Source organism: Pelodiscus sinensis, chromosome 21 (genome assembly GCF_049634645.1).
Source record: "Pelodiscus sinensis isolate JC-2024 chromosome 21, ASM4963464v1, whole genome shotgun sequence".
Classification (NCBI taxonomy): domain Eukaryota; kingdom Metazoa; phylum Chordata; order Testudines; family Trionychidae; genus Pelodiscus; species Pelodiscus sinensis.
Genome location: NC_134731.1, coordinates 25,936,752 through 25,951,325, shown reverse-complemented (window position 1 = coordinate 25,951,325; position 14,574 = coordinate 25,936,752). Strand labels below are relative to the sequence as shown.

At 45.7% G+C, this 14,574-nt stretch overlaps 2 protein-coding genes across 2 annotated transcripts; one reads left to right on the top strand and one right to left on the bottom strand.

Moving 5' to 3' along the window:
* The first annotated feature begins 1 nt into the window (after position 1).
* On the top strand, positions 2–5,500 carry RPAIN (RPA interacting protein). The gene is made up of 7 exons (XM_006136076.2): positions 2–159; positions 1,407–1,553; positions 2,220–2,283; positions 3,189–3,303; positions 3,908–3,971; positions 4,432–4,566; positions 5,276–5,500. Exons 1-7 carry the CDS (start codon positions 82–84, stop codon positions 5,303–5,305), a joined length of 633 nt encoding a protein of 210 aa, XP_006136138.1. The 5' UTR covers positions 2–81; the 3' UTR covers positions 5,306–5,500.
* Positions 5,501–6,396: 896 nt separating this feature from the next.
* On the bottom strand, positions 6,397–14,505 carry C1QBP (complement C1q binding protein). The gene is made up of 6 exons (XM_075904392.1): positions 14,271–14,505; positions 13,065–13,215; positions 11,273–11,363; positions 9,982–10,077; positions 8,648–8,770; positions 6,397–6,838 (listed from the first exon to the last, which is right to left on the bottom strand). The coding sequence occupies exons 1-6, from the start codon at positions 14,503–14,505 to the stop codon at positions 6,689–6,691; spliced, it is 846 nt and encodes a 281-aa protein (XP_075760507.1). The 3' UTR covers positions 6,397–6,688.
* Between the last annotated feature and the right edge of the window lie 69 nt (positions 14,506–14,574).

Genomic DNA, 14,574 nt, shown 5'->3' with positions numbered 1-14,574 from the left:
CGGGCGCCTCGGAACTACCGCTCCCAGCGCGCCCCGCGCGGGACTACAAGTCCCAGCGCGCCCCACGGCCAGGCTGGCGGCATGGAGGCGCCGGGGCAGCAGCGCCGCGCTCTCTACAAGGGGCCCGCAGCCCCGCCCTGGAAGGAGACCTACCGCCGGGTGAGCGCCGCCCCGTAGAACGCGGGGGAGCCCGGCGTTCGGGCCCTGGATACATTGTAACGATTTCCCCGCCCCGGACTCCTCTAGCCCCCTGGGTAGCAGCGAGCGGGCAAAATGAGGCAGGAGGCACCTGCCTGCGCTCAAGCCTCAAACATCAGGGCTGCCCCACTAACACCGGGTCCCCCTGTCTGCCAGGGCTGGATGCAGTAGAAGGGGGGGGGCTCCACTTGGCATGGCCCCCTGTTTTGCCAGCTACTGCTGGCAGGAGCGAGCCCGGTGGCAGGATTGCTGTGCTCACCGGCTGGGAAGTGGGTGGGGAGACCTGCTAAGCTATTAATGGCATTCCTGTTAAGTACGCTTTGCACCATCTTCCAGCCAGAGAAACAGGGCTTCTATCAAGTGTAGGAATCGAATCCAAGTGGTCTAGCTACCCAGGCCAAAGCTTACACATTATGTCTCCCTAACACCATTTTCAAACAGATATGAGTTGGTCAATGCTTAATTTCAATGGCACCCTGAAAATTATACAGAAGGAAGAGTTGCATGTTAACCTGTGTGTCTTAGTGGCAGTGGGGTGGGAGGGGAGCTATTCTGGTTGGCTGGCTGCCCAAATCTCCTGAAGCTCTGTAGGGTTCCAAAATAAGTTTCCTAGGTTTTTCTAGCCAGTAGGATAACTTTGAGAAATAAATATTGTGAGGCTCTGATTTAATCTCAGTTCTCCTACACCCTTACCACCAACTGCAGATTATTAAAGGGGCGGGGGGAGGGGGAGGGGAGAATATATACAGCTGGCTGATGGTAAAACAAATAATGTCTAGCCAGAAGAAGCCAAAGAATTGCCAGCCAAGTATGTATCTGAACACACGTGAGGGTGAATATAGTAAAATACCATACAAATTTGGTCCCTATATGTTAAAGACTGGGTAGAAAATACAGACCTTTTCCCCCATCTTACCTTCTGCCTGGAGAACTGGGATCCCATCTGCCCAGCCAAATTGAATTGCTCTTGGTCTCCTGTAGTCCTGTCTGCTAATGGTCTAGGAGCCTGACTAGGTCTCTGGTTCCATCCAGCTGGCTGGTGGGGCTTCCCCAAACCATGTTGGTATTACAATCCTATAATTGTTCCGTTTTCTTCAGTTATGTCTGTGAGCTATAAAATCGCAGCATCTGGTTGCCCTGTAGTCCAGCTGAAAGAAAAGACATGATGCTAATGTATCCTGCATCATTTATTTTCTCTTTTCTCAAAGCGCTGTGTGGAGAGACTTAAAAACAGTCGTGCCAAGCTGCTGGATCGATATCGCCAGGCTGGGGAGAATGTGCATTGCAATGCCAGGGGTGCTCTGGTGCAGGAAGTGATGGAGGAGGAGTGGCAGGCTTTGCAGGCGCTGTCTCAGGTCAGTGTGCTGGATTCTTGCACATCATCTCAGATCTGCCCTATACACAGCTTCCCTGCCTACCAATGTTACAAACTGCATCTCCATCCTCAACCATTCAGGAGCTTCAGGGGGTAGCTGAGAGAGTCTGTTACAGAAAAAAACAGCAAGCAAATGGTCTGGTAGGACTTTATAGACTAACAAAACACATAGATGGTATTATGAGCTTTCGTGGGCACAGTCCACTTCTTCAGATGACCGGAGTTAACTGCTTGCTGTTTTTATCCTCAACCATGAGATTCTTGTGACTTTTGGGTGATGGTTTTTGTGCCTGATTTTGAAAGATTAGTGTTATTTGTCTAGTAGTTTCTTGGCATGGGGATAAAATGCTGAGGTTTGACCTTAACAGGGAGAGGGGGCAGAATTTGCTACCTTGTCCATGCACAAACAGCTGTTTCACAGAGGAGGGGAAACTGGTCAAAGGAGTCTGGAAACCTCTGCTTGCTAACTGCAAACAAATGATGCAAATTCAGGAAACTGTCATTGCAAAGTCAGCACAGTCATGTGTTTGATTACACTGGATTGTTTGTGTATTTCAAAACAATACTGTCCTGTTGGTGCTATGAAATAATGCCCCCCGTCCCCCACTTGCCTAATGAGAGGAATACTGATTGATGTACATTTCAGGTGTGGGAGGACCCTGATGAACAAGCAGTACTGGAGGAAATCCAGCAAGAGTTGATTTTGCAAGGTAAATTTTCAAAAAAAAATTACATCTTGACCTGTTAATAGACCTAACCTGAGTCATTTTTAACCTTCCTGAAATCCTTGTCATCCATTTATTTGAAGCCGGACTTTCTTCTTGGCTCAGAAATCTCATGCTTCCAAAAGATTCTTTTTAAAAGTCTATGATCTCAGATGCTTTGGGATCCTGGCAGGTGGCTGGTTGTGATTGGAGATGTAACAAAGCAATGCTACCAAAGAATTGGGAATTAAATCATGGGATGTGGAAAGTGCCAACAAAGGACATGAGTTTTAGCTTCCTTCTGAAGGGTTGGAAGGCCAATTGCTGGATAAGCAAATTTTCAAAAATGCTCCAGTATTTCCATTAAGAATAGAAAATGTGAAGGTTATCTCTGATATGAAATAAGAGTTCCTGAACCCTGATAATATATAAAGTATTTGATTTATGGCTGTCTCACCCTAATTTGACTTTCCCATGAGGAATCATTGACCACATGACAATCCTGATTGCACACACATCCTCTCTTGTATCCTCTGAAATAATCTGAGCATAGGACTGGGATCCAGAAGCTTCAGGCTTAGACACTCTTTGACCTTGGGCAAATCACAATCCATGTTTCCCCATCTATAAGATAGGGAGATGTAAGGTGCGGTTGATTAATGCTTGTAAACTACTTTGAGATCTTTAAATGGAAGATATAATGGGCAGAATTAGGTTAGCATCCTCTTTTCAGTGGGCATCATGAGTAAAAAATTAAGTCAGAATTCCCTAAAGAAAAACAAGTTAGAAATACTGACAAACCCAGTATTTCTCAAATCCAGCTCTCTGAATAGCCATAACAATTTTATCTTGACAAGTGTCTTAAGCCAGTAGCCAGTGACAGCTGGTTTTTGTTTTCTGGGCTTGAACAGAGCAGTTGACCATACAAGAGTATGAACGGAGTCTACAGTTTGACCAGGAGTGCTTCAATGCAATCCTTGACGGCTTGGACACAGGCAGCAAGATTACCTGTCCAGTGTGTAAAAGGTGAGACGGGTTCCTATCACTACATGCTGTATGTTAACTACCTTACCCTCCAGTAGACCTTCTGAATTCAGCCAAGTATGTAATGATGTTCTCAAAGCCTAAACATTTTAATGCATTCATTTCTAGCAACTGTTGATTGGCTGATGAAATCTGGCTTCATTCATTCTTGCTGTAATAAGAGGTTTATGGATCTCTTCACTTAACACTGGTATGCAGCCCGCTGTGGAACTCAATACGCTTTTTAACAGCAATATTCTGTAAGACGAGCAGCTCCCTTATGTTTTGTGCAAAGTGTGATTTGTACACTGCAGCTTTATGCCTCTCTTAAAGCTTGCTATAAGAGATTCTGAAGATAAAAAAATCCATAAGTAGTACAGGGGATTCTGCATTGAGATGATAGCCATCCTCTGTCTGGAGACAGTTTGGCCTCTTCCTTGAGGAAAAAAATCAGACCTCTTTCTCTAGTAAGGGTTTGATTGTAACAACTGTTCAAGAGGCACAAATCCTGTGGGAGATGCTTCTAACATCTAATTTCAGGCCTGATAGAATTCAATGTTCTCTTCTCCTTTAGGGGTGTCTAACTCATGCTTTGTTCTGTTTCTAGGAATCATCTGACTGTGACAAGTCACTTGGTTTTATGCCAGTGTGGATTATACATCAGCACACAGGTAAACTCTACCTGAAGTGTTGTAGTTCCTTAGTTCTGGGCAAAGTTGCCCTTCTTTCAAATGTTGCTGATGTCGGTCATTCATGTTTTCATGCCCCCGTCTTGGTCCTCTTGCACGTGCTTAATGGAAAGGTGGCTCAACAGAGCTGTTTTCAAACTGTGGTTTGTAGAGCCCATCCTAGAAGTATGCTGAATGGAATGGTTGTAAAACTAAGCAGCAGGGGAGTGGGAGCAGATATGGCCCTATGTAATCTCACTCATCTAAGCATCATGTTAAAAAAAACCACACCTGAGAAAACCCCATGTAGGGAAAGCTTGCATCTGAAGTAAATAATCTACCATATGAGCTGTGTAGTCAGAAATGCTAGTTCTGAGAGTTAGGTAAACTTGCTGCAAAACTACTGCTCAGAAAATCCTCTTTAAAAACACAAGATGAGTTTCTTCATCTATTTCTGTCTCAGGGTATGACAGAACAGAAGCTCCGGTCACTTCTAGAAGACAGTGTAACAGAACATGGTCATCAGTGTCTTCACAATCCTGAGTTCTCCATCACTAGTGGAATGGACGGAGAAGCCAATCTTTTCATGAGCTGTCCGGTGAGTCTAAACTGTCAAGGGAAACATCCGCATTCATGTGTGCTTCTCCATGTAGCGGGTAAAACCACATAAATTACTCAACTTAAAAGGTTGTACTGCTTTCTCCTTTATCCCCACAAATGCACACCTTTTGGGAAGCAAAAACACAGCATTTCTGAGAGGAACATGACAGTAAGATTCGATTTTTTAATTTGGCTACTTGTCTTTACACTGATACACAAAATAGGAACACATACTGTAACACAAACAGAGCTATTGGGCTAAGCAATTATCTATATAGAATAAAATTGCCATTAATAAAATCAAAGCCAAAGTTACTTTTTCTTTACTCTTTTCTAGTTGCCTTCTCTTCCCCAGGTGAGGCTCATCTGTATTTTTACTTTCTGGGTCTCCTGCACTAGCACAGTGCATTGTGGGTTGCAGACACTGAAAGAGAAACCTTAAATCCTCCAGATCCTTTTCAGTAACAAGCAGTGAAGCTGTTTTGATTTAAGTGCACTGAAAGCTTGTTTATACAAGTCCTAAGTATTGAGCTGAAATCAACATAACCCTTAGATGTAGTATAGTCCTTTTTTCTCCCTTTGCATGGCCCAACCTAAAAGCTTAGTGGTAGGTGTCTCTTAGCATTAGTACCCATGAAGATTGACCTTGTTCCAGTGTTGTTGTATTGTGTATACCTGTAAGTGACTGGACACTTTCTTTTCTAAAGGTCTGTGACTCTTGGACAGTCCTCCTATAACTACAGCGCTGCTGGGATTTCTGTATGGAAAGAATGCACTAGTAGGATTCTTCCTTCAGCCTCTAAGCAACTCAGATGGCATCCTGTACATGCTTTTTATATTTAATTGTAATGGTTTTGTACTTTAATACTGGGTATCAAGCAATATTGACTTAAACTGCACTTTGATAGCTAAATAAATATTTCAGATAAGCAGCTGTTTGTAAGGCAAGCCTCTCCAGAATCTTGAATTCAGCCACAAGCTTTCTAATAACTTACTACTGCCTTTTTGGCTTTTCCCTTTTCCTGTTTTACAGAAAGAATACAGCGGGGTTCTGCCCGTCTCAGCTTCTGTAGCTGCACATAAAGTAGGCGATTGATAGTGGCAAACTTTAGCTGTAACATGTCAGCATTCACCAAGAACAAACTAGCACTTCTTAAAAATTACACTAAATTCTTCCCTTTCACTGATATAATGCCCCACCTCTGCTGGGGCAGCTGAACCCCAAACCTTATTTAGAGGAAAAAGGCTTTGATACATACCAACTCCAACTAGCATCCTTAATTGTAAGCTCGAGTCAGACACAGGCTGAGACTAGCATGCAGGGATTTATTTAAACATCACTTCCTTTTGACTAAATAGGGGAGTAATTTGAATGGAGTTGGGGCTCTACTGTATCATTTAATTTAATCTGGGTCATGTAATCAGACTTTCCTTTCAAGGGTGCAATCAAATAGATGCTCAATAGCCAAAAGTGAAGAACTAGCGCAAGGGAGCAGCATCTTCACTGTACACAACTCTGCCAGATTCATCGTGCAGATATCAGTAGGAAGGGGACTGAGAAACCAAATCCTATAAGGTGATAGAGCTCAACACAGAATCTGTCTGGATAAGATTTGAACTGTTCATCTAGAAATAATATGCTTCCTTTCCTGCCTCTAATCACCCTCTGTGTTAAGGCAAACTAATTAAACAGTCTTATATCTTTATACAACCATACATAATCTATACATTTTAAAACTCATTTCGCCATAACCTTCAGAAACATCTGTAATGTCTATAAGTATTTGACCAATTTACAGTACTTAATCGGCAATAGTAAAGCAGAAAGTTTTTTTTTTTTTACTTGAGCAGATTTTATTGTGTGTGTCACTGTATTGTATTTCTTAATTATACAAAAATACCCAAATTGGCAGGAGGCATGAGAATTACATAAAACATAAATCCAGGCTGCAACATAAATTAAATCTGAAATGCAATTATTGACAAGTTACAGAATCATTTTGTTTTCCATGATGTATTCACCCCACCTTGAAGTTTTAAACTTACTGGTGGTGACAGCTGCTGGTAAGAGCACTGCTACAAGAGATCCACATCTGTAAGCTTTGACTTAGTTTCCTAATCTACTGACATTTGACAAAGCTTTTAAGGTCTTCAAGGAATCTAATGTACTCCTGGTGCTCCAATGCAGTGCTGAGCTCAATTAACTCATCAGCAAATGTGTTGTCTATTCCTCGGTCAGCCAAGAAATCCATTAAGTGGTCATACAGAGCCTGCAAGATAATTATTGAAACACAGAATTATTATCAATAAGCGTTCTTTTAAATGCTTTTACATTTCACTTTCCATTGGGAAGAAATGAGCCTTTTCCCAAACTGGAAAGAACCCTCTCCCTTCCTCACAGTACCCCTGAACTAAGACCACGAATGGTGAAGGATTCCTCTAAGGGTACGTCTAGACTACATGCCTCTGTCGCCAGAGGCATGTAGATTAGGCTACCAGACATAGGAAAATGAAGCGGCGATTTAAATAATCGCCGCTTCATTTAAGTTTACATGGCTGCCGCGCTGAGCTGACAAACAGCTGATCAGCTGTTTGTCAGCTCAGCGCATCAGCCATGTAAATTTAAATGAAGCGGCGATTATTTAAATCGCTGCTTCATTTTCCTATGTCTGGTAGCCTAATCTACATGCCTCTGGCGACAGAGGCATGTAGTCTAGACGTACCCTAAGGCAGTGTTTCCCAATTGGTGCTCCGCAGAACCCCAGGGTTCCGCGAGAAGCCGGCACTCCCCTGCTCCCTCTTAAAGTCTTTTTTGTGGCAGGGCTGCTTTTTTTTTTTTTTTTTAAGGCAACCCTAGGAGTTCCATAGCCAAATAAAATTGGGAAACACTACTCTAAGGACCACATACTTCTATTTTTTAAACTGCACCCCACTGTAATACTGAGAGAGTCTAATGCCACTGTAAGCTAGTATGCCACTCAAGAGTCTCTCTCAAATGAAGTTCAGACAAGCTTTTTTCAACATTGTCTGGGCAGTATGGACAGACAATTGATACCAGTGGTATAGACCTGTTCAATTAAGATTCCTTTGCATTTTCTCCTATTCACGTATTTTTAGAGTTTCAAGTAGATGTGTGATAATTCCACCCTAAAGAATACATTTTGTGCTAAACAGTAAGTGCTAGAAGAGCTTCCTTTGCCCATGCATTGTGCATGTTTCTTTATTTTAAAAAAAAAAAACACACCAACAGCAGCTTAGCCTATGGCATTATCATTAGCAGGGTTCGACAAGTTAAACAATCTACTCGCCATGGGCAAGTAGCTTGTAACCCGGAAGAGCCAGGTTCCAGCAATCTGCGCATGTGCAGATCGCTGGACAGCGCGGCTGGCGAGGGGGGCTCGCCGCGGTTCGGCAAGCCCTGATCATTAGTACTGTTCCAACCAGTGAGCCACTCAGATACAGGTGGGAAAGGATTTGCATGTACTAACCCTTCCAACATGAATTTCCAGTCAAATCATGGGCAGCTAGAGAGTATCAGCAGGTGCCTGGTGAGGTTTTTGGTAAATACATTTTATTATGCACATGTGTGTCATTACACACAGACAGAAAAATGTATTCATCTGCCAACTGTACTTTAAATCGGCCACATTTTCATGCAATTGGGATAATGTCACTGACACTTGATCAGACACTGGTGCAGAGCTCCGTCCTACTGATCAGCTTTCAGACCTCTCAGGGACTTTATTTTATGTTAGGTATGTATATGGCCTCCGTCACCGTAATATCTGAGCATCTCACATCTTCACAGCACCTCATAAGGGACAGCAGTGTTATCCCCATTTTACAGGTGGGAAACTGAGGTGAGAGTTGCCTAAAGTTGCACAGGAAGCCTGGGGCAGAGTAGGGAATACCAAGTCCTAAACAACACCCTAACCACAGGACCCTACTTCTCAATGAGAGTGCCTCATCAAGAAGTGATCCCAGACCAGAATGCCTGGTGATTACATCAATGTCTACAGAGAAAAATCACACAGGACAAGTTGAGCTAAGCTCTATGCAGTCTAGCGTACTGAACCTACCCAGTCAAGGGAGTCTGTGTTGAGAGTGTAGTTGGTGTCCTTCCAGTCTGATTCTCCAGTGGGTTGAAAGCTGACCTCCCGAATTGAGAAAATGTCACTCTCCTCTTCTTCCCCATGTCCAATCTGAGACAAGAAAGGAGAGTTGTGAGGAAGAACTACCTTAACTGGAGAGCATCTGCAACCATTATGTTCATCTGGCAGAAGCTATGGTGCCCCAAACACCATATGACTGCCACAGGGTAGAGCTGTATACACTTGGGCTATGTCTGCACTGCAGGCTTCTTGCAGAACAGCAGTTCTTGCGCAAAAACTTGCAGAGCGTCTAAGCTGCATGCGCATTCTTGCGCAAGTAAATTTACAGTACAGTGTCGGAACAGAGGGCTTCTTGCGCAAGAAACCCCCATGACTAAAATGGCCATCAGAGCTTTCTTGCACAAGAGAGCATCCACATTGCCATGGACGCTCTTGCACAAAAGCACATGGCAGTGTGAACACTCTTCCGCCAGAACTCTTGCAGAAAATAATTCTTACACAAGAAGCCTGCAGTCTCAACGTAGCCCTGCAGTTTCTGCTCACTAAGCCTCATACTGAGGCGGTCCCAGTTCTCCTCCTCCTGTGTACATGTGGTAAGGACACTTACATGTAAGCACACAACCACATAAATCTACCATTCTTCATGGCCCATTATCCTGTGTCTGATAGGGGCCAGTACCAATTGCTTCAGGAGAAGATGTACAAAATCTTCTAATGGACAATTCTGGAATAATCCAAGAAAAAGTTTCCCCTTAAATGTTCTCAACTAGAGTACGACTTACATACCAGGAAGCCCATCTAAGGATTTTTATTAAGGGTTTTCTTTCAAAAGTCAAATGCAACTACAATGTTCTCAACAGAATGTCTACATTATTTTGGAATTTCACTCTGGGTCTCAATGACATGTAGTGACAATGAAGTCCACAAGTCTGTTTTCTTTTCTCAGTTTTAAATTGCTGTATCTTTCAAGTTGTGGTACACTGCTAACAATCCCTGCTCACTCACTTCTGCCTACTCTTTTCAGCTGAAACTAGCTCAAAGGAAAGCAAGCAGCTATAAATAAGGAAGCAAGATCAGATGAGTGGAGAAGTTCCTGGCTCTGCAAACAAAGCCTTTTACTGTGCTGCACTGAACAGATAGTAGGACTCCCTACAGATTATAGAAGCTGGTATATTTTGTACAACCGAAGCAATAACAAGATCTTGCAACAGCCAGGTGGATAATGGACACAAAATCACAATGCATTGTCCCACTCAACCCATAATTTTCAGCAGTTCACTTCCTCCAATTATAATATCTACCTCATCCTCAGGATAGTGGCAGTCAAGCACAAGAGTCTGTTTGGGGTCATCTTTTGATACTTCCACAACAAAGTTAGGAGTTGATGTAAGTTCAGGCTGTGAAAAGTAAGAGAAGATCATATTAGCCTTGGGCTCCATCTATGCTAGTTATCTCATAGTGCAAGAGTAATAGTGGAAAGCAGGGATGTAAACGACTAAGCAAAAGCTTATCAGATAGTTGACACATTAGTCAACTAGTTGCATCCCTCCCTTGCAAGAGGCAGCAACAGATGAGTGGAGGGGGGAGGGCGGCAATGGTGGGGGGAGCCATCTTAAAAGCCGGTTTCCCCCAGCTCCGTGGGAGGGGGCAATGGTACAGTAGTGGCATTCCACCTTTGAAATGTAGCAACAGCCAGGCAGGCTCTTGCTGCATTTCAAAGCAGAAGCGCCCTTACTGACTAATCAAATAATCAATGGGAATTCCATCAACTATTCGATTAGTTGATTAATTTTAATATCCCTAGAGGAAAGTAAGCAGCACAAGTCTACTACTACAAACTTCAAACATGTTTTTAGTAGGGATGTAATAGTGTACTCGACTGGACAATTAACCAATAAGCAGGTGCTTATCAATTATCATCATCAACGACACGCAACCCTCCCCTGCCCCGCAACTAAATTTTTGAGCCAGCGCACGGGCAGGCTGGCTCAGTCCTGCCTCGTGCCGGAACCCAGCATCAACCCCTGCTGCCGCAGGAGCTAGGACTGAGTGATAGCAGTGCTATCCCTTATCTACTAATCGTGTAGTCAACAAAATTTTTATCGACTACATGATTAACAAATTACCCATTTCTTAGCATCACTAATTTTTAGACATTACAGACTCCTTGAATGTCTAACAGCGTTCATAGCAAAGCAAACTTTTGCCTCAAACCGTCACATTGCTCACTTTAAAAGATCAAGGGATGTGAATATAACAATACAATTTTTTAACTATACTTCCTTCCAGTAAGTTGTAAAGGCAGCCACAAGTTTGAACATCTTAGTTTCCTTTGCTTTTAGCTACAAAGGATCCTTTTGAATGGCACATTTTATGCCAGACAAGAGTGTCTTTCTTCCTCTGCTGTGGGGACATGGGTCCTCGACCTCTCACCACTGGATGCCCAGAACTTGAATTCAGTAAATTCAAATTAATCGCATAGTGTAGACAAGCCCTCAGGGAGTAGCGATTTTGGATGTCCAGTTACAGATGCATTAAAGGGATGCAATTTTCAGGGGCTGCGCAAAGGGTACATAAAGGCTGTAAATTTACCTCCTCCTGTTCGTCAGGTTTTTGTCCTTCTTGTGGTTCTTCATCAAACGTTGGTGGAATGCTGTTGTTAGTGTTGAATGTAACGGTAATCCTTCAACACAACAAGGATGAGATTAAATACCAGAGAAAGGCCAGCTAGTTGAACAACCGAAAGTCACAGCTCTATTCCAGCTCACCAAATTTCAGTTGCTGACATTGCTGATATGACTAATGGGGTCTGAAGTACAGTATGCACTTCACTGAATTTCCAAGCACTTTGCATGGTGTGCTACTCTCAAAGATAAACTGTACTAAGTTTAAAACACATAAATTCCTTGTATTTATGAACGAATGTATTCTTAGTTTACTAGGTTAAATTCATGTTTCCTGTTTCCCCCCAAGGTAAAATGGCCATGAATCCTTAGAAGACAAAGGCAAGATACAATGGCAAAGTATACCCCATTGTGCTACAGCAGTGGTCTCCAACCTTTTTACACCCAAGATCACTTTTTAAAATCTCAGAACAGGCAAAGATCTACCACCCCGCCCCTTCCTTGAAAGCCCGCCCTCTCTATTCTCCTCCTGTCCATCACTTGCTATCCCCAGCCCTTACTTACACACTCTGATAAACAGTTTATTTTTAAATTATGCGATACATACAATTAAAATCACATGTTTATAGTTATGAAATAAATGGTCTGTTTTTTATTCATGCTATTTAAATCTAAAATGAAGCATTTATAATTATACATTTTTGTGGGGACAGAGTTCTGTGGCTGGGGGCAGGGGAAAGGGAACAAGGTGCTGGGAGGGCAGAAGACAGGTTTCTGCAGCTGGGGACAGGGTGCCAGTGGGGACAGAGTTCGGGGAGTGGGGACAGCGTTCTGTGGCTGGGGCCAGGTGAGTGGGGACAGCGTTCTGTGGCTGGGGAGTGGAGACAGAGAGTCCCCTGCATCTCCCTCCTCCCAGGATTCTACCCCCCACCCCCAGGGAAACCAGTGTGTGCCTGCCCCGGCGCCAACCCCCCCTCCCCCCCCCCCGCCCAGGAAAGCCCCGCGTGCACGCCTGCCCCGGTGCCGATTCCCCCGCCCCCGCGCAGGGAAGCCCCACGCGTGCCTGCCCCGGCGCCGACCGCTCCCCCCCCCCCCCCCGCGCAGGGAAGCCCCGCGCGGGCACACCTTGCCCAGGGGGACAACCCCCCGGCGCAGGGAAACCCTGTGCGCGCTTGCCCCGGCGCCAACCCCCCCGCCCAGGGAAGCCCCGCGCGCACACCTGCCCGGGGGCCAACCCCCTGCGCGCTTCCCGTGGGGCTGACTCACCTCTCCTGTGCAGTGCAGGGAGCCAATGCTCCCTCCCACAGAACACCCGGCAGAGCAGCTAGTGCACTTCTGGAATCGCCGGAAGTGGCGCTAAGCTGCAGGACTTCTGTCCATTCCCGGGAAGCCGACACTACCTCCATTTTCACTTGAGGTAAGTAGTGGGGCTTCTCGGGGGTGGGAGGGAAATGGGGGCAGGGCAGACAGGACGCCTCGCGAGCGACTGGTTGAGGCCTCGCGAGCGACCAGTAGATTGCGATCGACCTGTTGGTGACCACAGTGCTACAGTATAGAAAAATAAATTGACTACAAAGCTTCTGTTATCTGTACTGGCCCTGAATGACAGCAGAGCTGACAATGAGAAACAGCACTAAGTTAATAGCTTTTCATTAACCTCAATCCTGGACAAAACATGCTGGCTGCAATTTTTACCAAGTCCTTTATGTTCACTGAAAAGATCAAATATCAATTAAGCAAAAAACCCATCTCACACTTACCTCTCACCAGCTATTTTCCGCACCAGTTTAGCCTCGGTGCCATGCACTTCTAGCTCCCACCCTCCAGACATCTTGGGCAGGGATTTATGTTTCTGGATCTTCTTCTCCTCTTTAATTTCATCTGTCAGAAACTGTGCAAATGCTTTGTCCCCTTCAAGGAATAAAAAAGACAAAGACATTAATACACCTGAGTTAGAAACATTGTTCCCTAGTGGTTAGATGAGAAAGTAAAGTTAAGCCTCAAGATTCTATTTCTAGTTGAGCTACGTACTTGACCAAATAGCTTGTGTGTACCTCAGCTTATCTGGGTATAAAATGGTGAGGTAAGACCACAGACTTTATACTGATATTAGAAGGCCTACTTGTTCATAAAGTGTTTGTTCATGTTCAGCTGAAAAGCACTATACTGTTGAGGGCAAAGAATTATGTTGATTACAGAGAGAGGACATGTAAGAGCCCTTGATTTGCCAAAGGTTCTGAAGTTCTGGATGAAGGCTTAGGTAAGGAGTGATTACTAAAAGACATTATTAAAAAGCTCTTCTTTCAATATATGCAAGTACTGTTACAGGTACAATATAGGAGGGAAACAGCACCTAACTTATGAATGAAGTGAGCACAAGAAGTTGGATGGCATCAACCCCTCTCAAGTTATGCAGATCCACGCTGCTCTGCAGTCTTCTTCAGAAGCCCAGATCTCAGGCTTCAGGATTTGCATTTAAGGTGATGCTTTTACTGGTTCATCAGGTGACCAGTTAACCTTTCACATCCCTCGTTAAGAGGGGTGGAGGAGTGCAGCGATGCACATAATAGAAAGGTTGAGAAACTTGCCCAAGGCCGCCCATTTTGTCAATGGCAAAATTAGGAGCAGAAACTGCCTCAGCCCCAACTCCCCCTGCTGTGCTAGCCAGACCTCTCCCATGGCAGGAGCCAGGAGACGATGGAGACACAGCAGGCTCTCCCCGCAGCTGCCCGAGCGCAGCATCCCGCCCCCGGGGGGGAATCACCAAGCGCTGAGCGGAGCCGGTCACGGCCAGGGAAGCCGCCGCGAGTCCAGGCCGAGGAGCCAGACGCCGAGCGCGGCTCAGGCGCAGCGCGCACGTCTGGGCCCCTCGCGGGTGACCCGCCGGCCCCAGCCCCGCGCCTCGGAAACCCGCTCTGCGTCCAGGGCTCCCTGCCCCCGCCCTGCCTCCTTCCACCCCCCATTACCCTCGGTGTGGAGGCCGCCGCAGCCGCAGGACAGGCCGGCGGGGGAGGCCCGCGGGGGCCGCAGGAGGCCGGGCCGCTGCGTCCCGGCGGGGTCGGCGCTGAGCAGCCAGAGGCTGCGGGTGAAGGGGCGGGCGGTGGCGGGCCGCAGCAGCGCGGAGGGCAGGAGGCGCGGGGGCCGCTGGGGCAGCGGGCGGAGGGCAGCGGCGGCGGCGCGGAGGGCCCGGGCCAGCAGCATCCTTGGCGGGAGAGCGAGGCCGAGTGAGGCGCGGGGCACGTGCGGGAGCAGAGGACACGGGGCGGCCCC